The sequence below is a fragment of the Neofelis nebulosa genome, chromosome 10, assembly GCF_028018385.1.
Source record: "Neofelis nebulosa isolate mNeoNeb1 chromosome 10, mNeoNeb1.pri, whole genome shotgun sequence".
Classification (NCBI taxonomy): domain Eukaryota; kingdom Metazoa; phylum Chordata; class Mammalia; order Carnivora; family Felidae; genus Neofelis; species Neofelis nebulosa.
Genome location: NC_080791.1, coordinates 6622780 through 6638697, shown reverse-complemented (window position 1 = coordinate 6638697; position 15918 = coordinate 6622780). Strand labels below are relative to the sequence as shown.

The following is a 15918-nucleotide window of genomic DNA, read 5'->3' as shown; positions in this document are numbered from 1 at the left end:
AGTTTAAATCTGTTGGAATGATAAAAGGATCTAAGAGTTAAGCGTCTGTAAAATATTTGAAGCTGGGTGAAATCGCAAATACTAATTCTAATAATCTCTGTTAAATTTGAGTAGAAGCCAAAGGAACTAACAGAATCCCTGGGAACACTTTCAATATAAACTGTTAATCCTATGGTCATGACTAATAACTCGAATTATAAGAGTTGAGGAAAGGCATAAATTGTCTGTACAAGCACAAAATCATCCCCACACATGAGAAAATGGGTCATGTGGAGGATGCTGAAAAGTCTCTTGTCCCTCTCTGGTAAACTGATGATAATGCTATGAGATGGAAACCAGACTATAAAATAAAGTAAGCCATTCTGCCTGAATTTTCAGGATTAGGTACCCATACTCCTGCACACATGCATCATAGCTTTAAACATCACTAGTTTTCTCTGATTATGGGCCAGACATATTAAATATTTTTTTAACATCTTTTTTTAATGGACTCTTTTAAAATTTGTTTTGAGAGGGAGTAGGTATGTGTGTGAGTGAGTGAGTGAGTGAGTGAGCGAGTGGGGGAGTGGCAGAGAGAAGAGAGAGGGAGAGTGAGAATCCCAAGCAGGCTCAGCACTGTCAGTACCAAGCCCAGTACAAGGCTCAATCTTAAAACCTGAGCCAGTATCAAGAGTTGCACACTTAAGTGACTGAGCCACCCAGACACCCCATATTTTATTATCTTATTTGATCTTCTCAAGGGCCCAGAAAAGTAGCAACTGCTTGCTCTATGATACATTGGTGGAAAGCGAGGCCCCTAGAGGATATATGTGTGCTATAAACTGCTTTTCTTTTAAATGCCAGAAAACACTGAAAGACCGTCCTTGATCATAGATTTTTATTCATTTGTTCATTTAGCTATCCATTTATTCAGGAACTCGTTCAATTTTTAACAAACCCTTCTCCAAAGAAAGCTTCCTGAAAATCCAGCCTATCCCTCTTTTTTGCTGTATTTTATTGTATATGTGTATGCTACATACACAATATTGTGTATGTGTAAACAACATATGTATTATTAATGTATATGCTGTGTTCACCAGTTGATGCATATTTGAGTTTTATAAAGCTTATACAAACTTAAAAAATGTTTATAACCTTGCTTACAAGTTTGTGTGTGGACGTAAGTTTCATTTCATTTGAGTAAATACCAAAAAGTAGTTGCTAAATTGAGTTTACTATCTCACTATTTGTTTTCTGTTTGTCTCATTTGTTTCCAACCAAAAAATGTGCCATTTTTTCCTACATTCTTAGGGGTTATTTTTAGTATTCCATTTTCTCTACACTACTAGCTTATTAACTTTGGCTGTTTTCATTTTTAAAAAGTAAAGCAGAACACATTAAATCTAATCTAAAGTGGGAACTCTAGATTGCCTAAACTTTGACATGTTTCTAAGAGCCAAAGATAAATATCTTAGATATTTTAAGATGCATTGTAATTTTTGAACATTTTTTATAGAAGTAACTTAGTCTTTTAACAAAGCCTTTTCTGAAGTGTATACTGAAGTGTAATGTCTTATGATAAGCCATAACTGTCTGATCTGTGACCATTCCTTGGCCAGCATATGCTACCACAAGTGACCATATTATTCTGAGAAAGGTTACTTCTGTTACTACATTGTGTTTAGGGAGGTACTTCTCAACCTTACTTCATTATCATACCCTTAAGGAGTATTTTTAGACTTCCCACCCCCCCCCCATTTCCAAATATTTTAATGTCACAAGTACACTATTTATACATATTGTATGTATATCTGTGACTTATGCATAAAAACAGTGGTATTTTCTTTGTTCCCTTGCTGCCTCTGTACCAATTTTCATCCCCTTAAGGCTATGTTGTTCTTTTGAGAATGTTTGGTCTGCAGAAAAGCAAATCCACTTTAAGGAATTAGATTTCACACCACCACCTGTTAGAAGTCTCAAGTGGTTATGAATACATCTGGGTGATTAGAACTTTTGAAACTCTCCCATGGAAAGAAGTTGTTTATCTTCAGTTTAAATTTTGAAGCATATAAAAAGCTCCACCTGCCCTGATTCCAGAGTGACTCCAGTGGTTCTTAACATATTTTAAACTTCTGTATTCATGAAATCCTAGTAGCAGCTGACTTACTACAAATAATGTAACTCAAAAAGCAAACCTTCATAAAAATGATAACTTCTCAGCTGGCTGTAGAATTATAAGGGTTTATATTTGAGCTCTTTATTTGTAAAAAATAAAAAAGTAAAAAATAGCCATTTATCCTTGATCTGCTTTCCTATTTGAGGTGATTTCACGTCTTCAGTGATAGAGATATTGAAGTAGAAATATATGAGATAAAAGGTTTCTTCTGTTTCTAAATGTCCTCCCATACTCCAAAGGACATATCTTTGGGGTTTTTATTGGTATATTTATTTGTTTCTTCCTGTAGCATTAGTTAACAAAAGGTTGGAAAACTGATTCATCACCTGTAAGTAGAAAGTGGTGAGTTGGTTCCCAGATCCCAATTAGGCCATTTCCTAAAATGGGATGACAGTTTTCTGGCTCTTTCCTTTTATAACCTTCATATATAATGACTTCATAGACACTCTTGCTACTTTTTTGACTTGGAGGGCCTGGTTAAAGACACAGTTCCAGGTGAGAAGAGTAGAACCTTATAATTTTAAAGTTAGGAAGAGACCTAAATAATTGCATTGGTAGTTAAATACTTGAGTACTGTACCAGCACTGAGATGAGTCTAGTACAAAAGGATCTGATAAGAGGAGTATAATACATGCCAAAAAAGAGTCTCTGAGTAAGTGGTAGTTACCCTAGACCTGAAAAATGAGTTGGAATTAGCTAGACTAAGAAAGGATAAGCTGCCCAAGCAACAGGAATGACATTTACGATGGCCTTGATATCAGAACATTCATGAATTTGCACAATTGAGAGACCAGTTAGTCTGAGAGAGATGGAATGACACAAGTCTCAAGAAGAAATTGGGATGGAAAACAAGTAGAACTTCATATAACATGTTAAGAATTAAGGATTACATTTTTACTTTGAGTTTCATGTACCACAACATGTAGAATTCAGTGGTTTTCAGTATATTCACAATGTTGTGCAACCATCATCACTATGTTAAGTCCAGAATGTTTCCGTCATCCCAGAAAGAAACCCCAAACCTGTTAACAGTCACTCCCACTTGCCCCATCCCCCCATCCTCTAGCAACCACTAATTTCCTTTTGTCTCTGTGGATTTGCCTATTCTGGACATTTTATATAAGTGGAATTATAGTAAAACCTTGGTTTGTTGAGCAGAATTCATTTCGGAAACATGCTTGTAATCCAAAGCTCTTGTATTTCAAAGTGAATTTCGAGAACCATTGACTCAGTTGTGATCACGTGACATTCATTGTCATGTACTACTAGCATTGTGAGACGTCACTGGTTTATCAAGTTAAAGTTTTGTATTAGAAATGTTCACTGCTCTTACAGAACACTTGCAGAACAAGTTATCCAAGGTTTTACTGCATACAATGTGTGAGCTACTGCTGCAATCCAAGGTTTTACCGTATACAATACGTGATCTTTTGTACCTGACTTCTGGAACGTAATGTTTTCAGGATTCATCCATGTTGCAGCAAGTGGAAGTAGTACTTTGCATGGCTGAATACTGTTCCATTGTATGGATATTCCACATTTTGTCCATTCACTGATGGACATTTAAGTTGTTTCCACTCTTTGGATATTAAGAAAAATGCTGTGAGCACTCATGTACAAGTTTTGTTTGGACATACTGTTTCAGCTCTCTTACATATATACCTTAGTAGAATCACTTGGTCATTTGGTAATTCTATGTTTAATATTTCTGAGAACTTCACAAGGAATTTTCTAACGATTTTGTACTACTTTAAATTCCTACCAGCAATGTATGAGATTTCCAGTTTCATCACATCTTTGCCAATATTCACGACTGTCTGAATTCTGGCTATCCTAGTGGTATGAATTGGTATATCTCATTGTAGTTTTGGTTTTAAATCTTCCTAATTACTAATGAAGTTGAGCCTCTTGTGTGCTTAATGGTTTGTTCTTTATAAATTCTGGATTGTAGTTCCTTATCAGGTAGATGAGTTGCACATATTTTCTTCCGTTTCATCCATTGTCTTTTCATTGAAAGCACAAATTGTTTTTAATTTTGGTAAAATTCATTTCATCTAATTTTTTCTTTCGTTGCTTGTTCTTTAAATGTCATAACTAAGAAACCATTACCTGATCTGATGTCAGAAATATTTACACCTCTGTTTTGTTCTAAGACTTTTATGGGTTTTGCTCTTAAACTTACATCTTTGATCTATTTTTAGTTAATTTTTATATTTGGTATGAGGCATGAGGGTCCAACTTCATTCTTTTGCATGTGGGTATCCAGTTCTCCCAGCACCAGTTGTTGAAAAGACCATTTCCCCCATTGAGTTGACTCGGCGCTGTTTCTGAAAATCAGTTGACCATAAATGTCTGGACTGTGAATTCTGTCCCATTGATCTGTGTCTATCCTTATGCCTGTAACATATTAGCTTGATTACTATTACATAGTAGTATATTTTGAAATGGGTGTTTCTCCACCAGCTATTTCATCTTGAAGATTGTTTTAACTACTCTGTGTCCCTTGTATTATGGATGTTAGGATCAGTTTGTGAATTTCTGCACAAAAGACAACTAAAATTTTGATAGAGATTATGTTGAGTCTGAGAGTATTGACATCTCAATAATATTAACGCTTCTAATCCATTAACAAGATATATCTATCCATTTGTTTAGTCTTTAATATCTTTGAGTGGTATTTTAGTTTTTAGTATAATCATTTCCTTCTTTTGCTAAACTTATTCCTGTTTTATTCTTTTTGATGCTGTTGTAAATGAAACTTTTTTTAATTTCATTTTTGAAATTCATTGTTCATTGCAAATATATAGAAATGCAGTTAAATTTTGTATATTCATCATGTATTCTGCAGCCTTACTGAAGTCATTTATTGACTTGAATAGTTTTTCTGTGTACGTGGATTCCTTAAATTTTCCTATTTAAGACATCATATCATCTGCGAATGGGGATATTTGATTTTTTTCCTTTCCAATCTGGATGCTTTTTATTTTATTTTCTTTCTTAATTGCCCAAGCTAGAACCTCTAGTACAGTGTTGCATTGAAATGGCAAGAGCAGGCATCATCTTGTCTGTGATCTTATGGGGGAAGCTTTGACTCTTTCACCCTTGAGATGTGATATGTTACCTGTGGGATTTTCATAGATGCCTTTATCAGGTTGAAGAAATTCCCTTATATTCCTAATATTTGCATCATGAAAAGATACTGGAATTTGTCATGGTTTTTCTGCATCTTATGAGATAACATGGTTTTGTTCCTTATTAATATATAGGGTAATGGCTACTAGATATTTAATATCGTGTGTTACATGGATTTATTTTTGTTTTATTGAACTGGTCTTGCATTTCTGGCACAATTGTACTTTGTCATGGCGTATAATCATTTTTAAATGTTACTGAATTTATTTTGTTAGTATTATGTTGAGAATTATTACATCTGCTTTCTCATGGGGGATATTGGTGTGTAGTTTTCTTGTGATGTTATTGTCTGGTTTTATTATCAGATTATTACTACCACTAGCATCTGAATTGGGAAATCTCTCTTTTATTTATCTATTACTTTTTTTAAAAGAGTTGGTGAAATTTTTTCAGTGTTTGATAGAATTCACCAGTGAGGCCATTTGATCCTAGGCTTTTCTTTGTGAAAAGATTCTTTATTACAGTTAAATCTCTTTACTTGTTTTAAGTCTGTTCAGATTTTCTCTTCTTTCTTGAGTCCGTTTAATGTCTCTGTAAGAAGTATCTGTTTTACCTGGGCTCTCTAAATTGTTCATAGTACATACAACTATTCATAGTATCCCTTTATAATCCAGTTTATTTCTGTAATTTAATAGTAATGTCCCCCCTTTTCATTTCTAAATATAGGAATTTAAGTCTTCTTTATCAGTCTCATTACAGATTTGTTGATTTTTGTTAGTCTTTTCAGAGAATCAACTTTTAGTTTCATAGATTTGTCTCTTTTGTTATTCTGTTTCATTTTTTTTTTTCTACTCTATTTTCTTTCTTCTGCTTTCTTTTGGGTTTAGTTTGCTCTTCTTCTAGTTTATAAAATGGAAGGATAGGGTATTGGTTTGAGATATTTTATCTTTTTTTTAAGTTTTTATTTATTTTGAAAAGAGTACATGCAGGAGAGGCAGAGGGAAGGAGGGAGAGAGAAAATCCCAAGCAGGCTCCAGACTGTCAGCACAGAGCCTGACACAGGGCTCAAACCCATGAAACATGGGACCATGACCCAAGCCAAAATCAGGAGTCAGTTGCTCAACTGATTGAGCCACCCATGTACCCCCAAAATATTTATCTTTTAAATACAGGTATTTACTGGGACGCCTGTGTGGTTCAGTTAGCCCAGCGTCTGACTCTTGATATAAGCTCAAGTCTTGATCTCAGAGTCATGAGTTCAATCCCTGCATTGGGCCCTGAGCTGGACGTGAAGCCTACTTGGAAAAAAAACAAAAAACAGGTATTTAAAGCTATAAATATGCCACTAAGCACTGCTGTAGTTGTATCCTGTTTTAGCATGTTGCATTGTTTTTATCTCAAAATATTGTCTCTTTTTGTTTTCTTCTTTGATGCTTTGATTATTTAAGAGAATGTTGTTTAATTTCTGAATATTTGTGGGGCACCTGGTTGACTCAGTCGTTTGAGCATCTGACTTCACCTCAGGTGATCGCAGGGTTCATGGGTTCAAGCCCCACGTTTGCTCTGTACTGACACTTCAGAGCCTGGAGCCTGCTTTGGATTCTGTGTCTCCCTCGCACCTCCCCCTTTTGCACTCTCTCTTTCTCAGAAATAAATAAACATCAAAAAACTTCTTAAAAAATTTCTGCATATTTATGAATTTCTTATTATTGATTTCTAATTTCATTCTGTTAGGGTCAGAGAGTATCCTCTATATAATTTCCATCAATTTTTAAATTTATTATATGTCCTAATACATAGTTTATGCTGGAAGATGTTCACATACACCTGAGAAGAATGTAGATTCGGCTATCGTTGGGTGTAGTACACTATAGAAGTTAGGTCTAGTTGGTTTATAGTGTTCAAGTCTTCTGTTTCCTTATTGAACTCTCTAGTTGTCTATTCATTATTGAAAGTGAGACTTTTTTGAAGTGTATAACTTTTATTGAATTGTCTAGTTCTTGTTGCACTTTTGTGAGTGTCTCCTTTGTGTTTTGTGTATCTTTTGAATGATTGGATATTTTTTCGCCATCTTTGCCCCTACTAACAGTGTTTGTCTCACTTTGTCTGATTCAGTGTAGCCTCTTCAGCTCTTAGTTCCTGTATGAATGGTGTATCTTTTTCCATCCTTTTATTGTAATCCATTATTTAAGTGTTTATTTCTAGAAGAGGGAGAGTGAGTGGGTATGGGGCAGAGAGAGAGAGGGAGACAGGGGATCTGAAGCAGGCTCTGTGCTGACAGCCCAGAGCCCCATGTGGAGCTGGAACTCACAAACTGCGAGATCATGACCTCCTGAGCTGAGGTCAAACACTTAACCGACTGAGCCATCTAGGCACCCTGAGAGAAGGGATATGAAACAGGCTCCACAGTCAGCATGGAGCCCGACATGGGGCTCAATCCCACAATCCGGGGATCATGACCTGAGCCAAAATCAAAAATGAGATGCCCAACCAAATGAGCCACCCTAGGGGCTCCCCTAGGATTCCCTTTAATATTTCTTATAGAGTGAGTCTGCTAGCAACAGTGCGTCTGGGTTTTGTTTTGTTTTGTTAATGTGGAAATATCTTAATTTGTCCATTTTGAAGGAGTTTTGCTGGTCTTGGTTGACTTTTTTGTTAGCATTTTGTATGTGTCATCTCCCTGCCTGTGGTCTCTGTGGTTTCTAATGAGAAAAAAGCCGTTAATCCTACTGCGGATTGCTTGTATGTGATGAGCTGTTTCTGATTTCAAGATTCTCTCTTGTTGTTTTGACAGTTTGAATATGCTGTGTCTAGGTGTGGATTTCTTTCACTTTATCCCACTTAGAGTTTATTGACCTTCCTGCATAAATAGATTAACGTGTTTCCAAAAATTTTGGAGGTTCGTTATTTGTACATTATTTCTTCAAATAGTCTTTTTGCTTTTTTTGTCTCTGCTCTCTTGGGACTTTGATAATGCGTGTCTTGGTCCAGCTGATGGTACCCCACAGCTCCCAGGGACTCTGTTCACTTTTCGTGATCCTCTTTGTTTTTGTTCCTTATGCTGGATACAGATCATTTGATCTGTGTTCAGGTTCACTAATTCTTTCATTGCCTTAAATCTGTTGAGCCCCCCTCTAGAGAATTTCTCATTTTAGTTCTTTTCAACTCTAGAATTTCTACTTGGTTTTTATTTTGTTTATGCTTTTTGTAGAATTTCTGTCTTATTTCTGTTTGGTGAAACATTGCTCTCATAATCTTTTTAGGTATTTATGAATAGTTTTCTTTAATTCTCTGAACTTATTTAAAATAGCTGACTTTTGGGCGCCTGGGTGGCGCAGTCGGTTAAGCGTCCGACTTCAGCCAGGTCACGATCTCGCGGTCCGTGAGTTCGAGCCCCGCGTCAGGCTCTGGGCTGATGGCTCGGAGCCTGGAGCCTGTTTCCGATTCTGTGTCTCCCTCTCTCTCTGCCCCTCCCTCGTTCATGCTCTGTCTCTCTCTGTCCCAAAAAAAATAAATAAAAAACGTTGAAAAAAAAAATTAAAAAAAAAAAAAAATAAAAAAATAAAATAGCTGACTTTTTAAAAGTTTTAACTATAGTGTCTTGGTTTCCTTAGGAATGATGTCTGTTGACTACTTTTATTTCCCCTTGCATATGAGGCATACTTTCTTGTTTCTGTGCATGTCTCATAATTTTTGGTTGAAAATTTGACGTTTTAAATAATATAATGTGACAACTCTTATAATCAGACTCTCTTTGTTACTGCACTTTATTGCTTCAGTAGTGGCTGTGAACTGCTGCCTGAACTAATTCTGTAAGGTCTATAGTCTTTAAATTTATATCCTATGATTGGAGAATGATTTTTTTCATTTTTTAAATTTATTTTTTTTAATGTGTATTTATTTTTGAGAGAGAGAGGGAGAGCCAGAGCTTGAGCAGGGGAGGTCCAGAGACAGCGAGAGACACAGAAATCGAGGCAGGCTCCAGGCTCTGAGCTGTCAGCCCAGAGCCCAACGCGGGGCTCGAACTCACGGACTGCGAGATCATGACCTGAGCTGAAGTTGGACGCTTAACCGGCTAAGCCCCCAAAGCGCCCCCATCCCCCTGCCTTTTTTTTCATTTTTTAAATGCTTGCTGTCAGTTAGTCTCCCTTTGTTTACCAAGGGGCTGTGTGTATATTGGGCACACTTCAACATTCAGCTAAACCATTGACGACTCTGCCTGAGCTTTCACTTCCTGCTTCTGCAGAGCCTTACCTAGTAAACCAGAGGCGACGGCTTGGGGCCTTGTCACGTATATTCTGAGTATGCACGTTGCCCTACAGTTGCATGTGGCCTCCTACTATCTCAGGAATATATCCTAGCTCTTCATAGCCTGCCATGTACTCTTCATGCCCCAGCTTTTTTTTTCCTTTTAACTTTGAGTTAGCTTGTTTGTCCTACTCTTCTGTCACAGGCAGCTGTAGTGTTTAGCAATTCGTGCCGGTAGTTTTAAGCAAACATCTTAAAGAAGTTTCTTTGCACTGGGTAAATTCGGATTCATCTCAGAGACAAGCCATGCAACCAGAGTTTTACAGGGAATTTTCACACAGATCACATTATGACAATTTCTGGAAATGAGTCTTTGGAAAAATTTCAGCATATCCAGTCCCTCCATTGGCTGCTAGGCTGTTTGTTTTAACTGTGATTGCAGGCTATTGACTTTCAAGTATATATTGCTCAGCTAGGGAGATGATCATGGGAATAGAGCTAGTTTAAGTGCCAAGATGTTCATTATACGTGATGTTCATCTGTTTTTCTTAAATGCTCTCAAAACTTTGATTATATTCAGAGTTTTGTGACCGTTTTTTAATAATTTGTGCTAGCGTTCTCATTTCTTTTATGGACGAGAGGATTTTTGGAGGTCCTTATGTTGCCATTCCTACTGAAACTGCTAAGATTTTAGAAATTTAAACTGAGAGATACAGGAAGTGATGGAAGGGCTTTACACATGATCAAAGGGCTTTCCACAAGGGTTTAATTTCACCAGCTTTGATCCACAAGTCAAGGCAAGTGTGATGTTTTATACATGAAGCACCTTAGTTCTGCAGAATATAAGTGATTTTTTTTTCCCTATATTCACAATGCTTATTTTAACAGAATGGAAGAAGAAGCTGGTCTCCCAGGATCCTATCCAATGTTCTTTCTGTACTATACTACCTTTTTTTAGTGGTTGGTAATGCTAAGAAACAAAACAGCAAGGATAGACTGACTGCTAGTCAGGTCATATGTGTGCAAGTACCAAGCACTGATACGTAAGATTGTTCCATAAATGTTGGTTAGATGTAAATGCTAATAAAGTTCTTGTTGAAATAGTGTTTTGACTCCCAAAGGGCATAAATTAAAAATCAAAGGAGTGCTGTTCTTGCCTTTCTTGAGAAGTAGGTCTTTTGTTCATTTTTCTCTTAAACCAGTAGGCAAATAAGTGAAATGTACAAGTAAGTAGCAATTTTAGGAGAATGTAGTATTTTTTAATAAGCCAGTAAGTTAATTTATACTCTATGCCATCCTTGTGAGTATGGAGTTCATGGAGTAGAAGAACATTTATCATTTCCTTATTAGTTCTCCTGTTATTTATCATTATTTTATTCTCTTCTAAGCATTACTGGGTGTTGGTTGCTGTTTATCAGACACCTTATATTTCTCGTTTACCTGGAGTTTTTTCCATCAAACAGCCATCTATTCTATGAAGACTACTTACTTTGTACTGAAGCCCATACTGGTGGTTCTGGGCAAGGCTGCAGAATCCCAGCACATTCCACCTAAGGGTTCATTTGTGATATGAAACTGCTGGAGCATTTCAACAGCATTTTGATAAAAATAGAGAAGCTTACTGGCATCACCTAAACTTCTGTTTTTCATTTAGGTTACTTGCAACAGGAAAACCTCACTTCTACCTGCCAGACTTTTATTTTGGAAAGTTCAAATTTAAAAGAATATGCCGAACATTGTACAGATGAAGGTTTTATCCCAGCCTGCTTACTGGTGAGTGATGTGTTCCTTACAGGAAATATTTCCTCACTGGCCAACATGAGAGACTGTAAACACAGTCTTAAAATCAGCTCATTAGCAGTATCAGAATTCGTAAAGATTTGATAGTATTCATGCATGAGTGGAAAGACCCAGAGAAGGCCAACTCTTCTTTTCACACATTTATTTCACACAATTACAACTTTTGCCTCTAAGAATCAGTTTCAAAATGACTCTCTCATTTCTAATTAATTCCACTACTATTTATCTTGAGGCTCACTTGTTTTCTGCTTGCTATGGACTAAAATATTTGTGTCCCTCAAGATGCATATGTTGAAACCCCATCACCAGTGTGATGCTATTTGGTAGTGGGATCTTTGAGAATTAATTAGGTTTAGATTGGGTCATGAGGTTGGGCCCCATGTGTTGTGATTATTGCCTTTGTAAGAAGTGGAAGAGAGAGATCTCTCTCCTTGAGTAAGCACAGAGGCGATGTCTAGAAGCCAGGAAGGTGGCCCTCACCAGGAACTGAATTGGCTGGCACCTTGACCTTGGACTCGCTGGCCTCCAGAATAAGAAATGCCTATTATTTAAGCCACCTGCTATATAGTGTCTTACACTTAACCAATTTTTTCCTTCATCTGGTTGCTTACTTTAGATAAATAAAAAACAGGTATTTTGTTATCTTTGTTGTCACTTCAGCTGTGCTGACAGCTCAGAGCCTGGAGCCTACTTCATATTCTGTGTCTCCTTCTGTCTCTGCCCCTCCCCTGCTCACAGTCTGTCTCTGTCTCTCTCTGTCAAAAATAAATAAACATTAAAAAAAAAAAAAAAGATTACTAGACCAACAGAGCATCATTGGGAATACAGTGGGTGTATTTTGTAACCACGTTATTTGACATAGTATTTTGTTAATTTATTTTAAACATGGCTCCTTAGATTCATTTCAGCTGTCACAAACAACATTCTTTTCTGTGGAGGAAACCTGAAAAGTAAAACTGCTAGGGAATATCAAAGATAGTGTATTCATTTAAGATGTCCATTCTCCCCATTTTGATCTATAGATTCATTACAATTAAAATGCCCATAAGCATTTTTATAGATAGCAATAAGCTGATTTCTAAATTTCATGTGGAAAAGCAAAGGGACGAGAATACTCCAAACTGTTCTTAAAAAGGATAAGTTGGAAGAGTCCTGTTACTTAATTGTAAGACTTATTAATGAGTTCTGGTCATCATGATCCGGTGATGTTAGGGGGAGGTTTGGCACTTACATCAGTGGAACAGAATAGAGCCCAGTGTAGACCCATGCAAAACTGATTTGTGATTGAAGTACAAAGGGAATTCACTGGAGATGGTAATTTATCAACAAATGGAGATAGAGCAATTAGTCATGCAGATTCAAAAAAAGATTCTCTACACATACATCATACAAAGACTACCAAAATGGATAATAGACCAAATGTACAGCATAGAACTATAAGACTTTTCAGGAGAAAATTTATGTTAACTTAGATTTGATGATGAGTTTTAAGTATGACACTGACAAAAAGGAAAAATTGGTAAATTAAACTTCCTAAAAATTTAAAAATTTTGCTTTACAATAGACTGTTCAAAGAATGACCAACCATAGGCCGGAAAAAAAAAATTACATTATCAGTTATGTGATAAAGGATTTGTACCCAGAACACCCTTTTAAAAACTATTAAAATTTTTTTTAGTGAAATTATTTTGGGGGTGCCTGGGGGGCTCAGTCAGTTAAGCATCCTACTCTTGATCTCGGCTCAGGTCATGATCTCATGGTTCGTGAGTTCGAGCCCCACATCAGGCTCTGTGCTGACAGCTCAGAGTCTGGAGCCTGCTTCAGATTCTGTGTCTCTCTCTCTCTGTCTCTCTGCCCCTCCCTTGCTCTTACTCTGTCTCTTTCTCTGTCTCTCTCAAAAATAAACATTAAAAAAAAAAAAAACACTCTTTAAAAAGAAAATCTCTTGGGGCGCCTGGGTGGCGCAGTCGGTTAAGCGTCCGACTTCAGCCGGGTCACGATCTCGCGGTCCGTGAGTTCGAGCCCCGCGTCAGACTCTGGGCTGATGGCTCGGAGCCTGGAGCCTGTTTCCGATTCTGTGTCTCCCTCTCTCTCTGCCCCTCCCCCGTTCATGCTCTGTCTCTCTCTGTCCCAAAAATAAATAAAAAACGTTGAAAAAAAAAAAATCTCTTTATTTTTTTTTTTAATTTTTTTAATGTTTATTTTTGAGGAAGACAGAGAAAGAGAGAGAGAGAGAGAGTGTGAGTGAGTGGGGGAGGGGCAGAGAGCGAGACACACACACACACAGAATCTGAAGCAGGCTCCAGGCTCTGAGCTGTCAGCACAGAGCCCCACGCTGGTCTCGAACTCATGAGCCGTGAGATCATGACCTGAGCTGAAGTCGGGCACTCAACCGAGCCACCCAGGTGCCCCAAAAAAGAAAATCTTTTTAAAGGGCAAGAGATCTGAAGATGGCAATAAGCTAATTTAAAAACTCCAAATCATTTGTCATTGGGAAAATGCAAATTAATACTCTAAAGAGATACCAACAGGGGTGCGTCCATGGCTCAGTCGGTAAAGCCTCTGACTTCGCCTCAGGTCATGATCTCACCGCTTGTGAGTTTGGGCCTCACGGGGGCTCGATGCTGACAGCTCAGAGCCTGGAGTCTGCTTCCAATTCTGTGTCCCTCGCTCACTCTGCCCCTTCCCCGCTCATCGTCTGTCTCTCTCTCTCTCTCAAGAATAAGTGAAACATTAAAAAAAAGAGAGAGAGGGACGCCTGGGTGGCTCAGTTGGTTAAGCGTCCGACTTCGGCTCAGGTCATGATCTCGCAGTCTGTGAGTTTGAGCCCCGCATTGGGCTCTGTGCTGACAGCTCAGAGCCTGGAGCCTGTTTCAGATTCTGTGTCTCCCTCTCTCTGACCCTCCCCCGTTCATGTTCTGTCTCTCTCTGTCTCAAAAATAAATAAACGTTAAAAAAAATTTTTTTTTTTTTTTTAAAAAGAGAGATACCAGCATATATATATTAGAATGGCTACTGTAAAGAACAGTTTAAAAACTGTCAGATCATTAGCAGTAATGGTACAAAACAGCAGGAACTCCCATTTATTGCTGCTGAGAATGTAAAATCATACAACCACTTTGAAAAACAAACTGGCAGTTGTTTATAAAGGTAAACGTGTTCCCCATGTGACCCAGCACTCATACACCCAGATACTTAATCCAAGTAAATTGAAAAACATGTTCACACAAAAGCCTGCACACTAATGTTTATCTGTGATGGTCAAAAACGGAAAACAACCAAGCTGTCCTTTAGCCAATAAACGGATAAACTGTGGTACAGCCATAGAATGGAATACTACTAAACAACAAAAAGCAAACATGCTGTTGACTCAAAAAGCGTGAATGAATCTTAAATAAATCCCTCTGAGTTCTTCTAAATTAGCCATTCTCAACAAATAAGGAAAATGTAATGTAGATAATGGGAGCCAGGTTTCTCTGTGAGAAAGAACATACAAATAAGATTAAGAATGGTCGCGGGGGTGGGGCACCTGGGTGACTCAGTGGGTTAGGTGACCAACTTTGACGCAGGTCATGGTCTCACAGTTTGTGGGTTCAAGCCCCACTTCAGGCTCTGCTGACAGCTCACAGCCTCTAGCCTGCTTCGGATTCTGTGTCTCCCTGTCTCTGCACCTTCCCCACTAACTCTTGTGCACTCACATTTCTCTCTCTCTCTCTCTCTCTCTCTCTCTCTCAAAAATTAATACTTTAAAAAGAATTTTTTTTAAAAGAAAGGGCAGATTAGGAGTGGGTCCTTACAGTTTTAAAACTTAGGTGACTGGATCCCTCCCTTGCAGCTGAAAACTGCTTTTCTGCCTTTGGACTATCTTACTTAAAAAAACATAGTCTTAGTGTCTTATTCAAACAGACAAGGTCCTTGGGGTGCCTCAGTGGCTCAGTCAGTTAAGCTTCCGGCTTGGGCTCAGGTCATGGTCTCATGGTTCATGAGTTTGAACCACATGTCAGGCTCTGCACTGATGGTGCGGAGCTTGCTTCGGATTCTCTCTCTCCCTCTCTCTCTCTCTCTGCCTCTCCCCTGCTCACTCTTCACTGTCTCTCTCAAAATAAATAAATAAAATTTTTTTTAAATTTCAAACAGGCAATTTTCTCGACTCGTGGAAGATTTGATGCAACTCCTAACTTAAGTGACTCTTTATTTTTGATAACTTGTTCTTCACCCCCATCAAAACATCCAGGGCTTTTATAACGTTATATAGACGTTCTATGGTGGAAGATTATTGGCAGTGTTGCACAATTTTTGTAATGCTTGATTTTTTTCTTTTCAGTCCTTGTTTGGAAAAAACTTGACAACAATTCTGAATGAATATGTAGCTATGAAAGCAAAAGGTAAGAATTCAAGTTCAGGGATTCTTTTTATCAAATTTTTAAGTAGAAATAATTTTTAAAGGATAATGCCTCTTGCAAATCAAAAGAAAACTTTTCAAAAAACAAAACAAAGCAAAAAACTTATCTCCATTACGATGAGAGAAGTTTTACTGGGAAATACCTAATTAAAAAGTTTGCATTTATATTGGGAAATTGTAA

At 37.5% G+C, this 15918-nt stretch overlaps 1 protein-coding gene across 1 annotated transcript in view; it reads left to right on the top strand.

The window, feature by feature from the left end:
* Positions 1–15918, top strand: part of LOC131486769 (protein NPAT) — a 51135-nt gene that overhangs the window by 6947 nt on the left and 28270 nt on the right. The window contains exons 2-3 of the mRNA XM_058686679.1: positions 11190–11308; positions 15660–15720. Coding sequence (XP_058542662.1) covers positions 11190–11308; positions 15660–15720 — 180 coding nt within the window. The remainder of the gene's footprint in view (positions 1–11189; positions 11309–15659; positions 15721–15918) is intronic.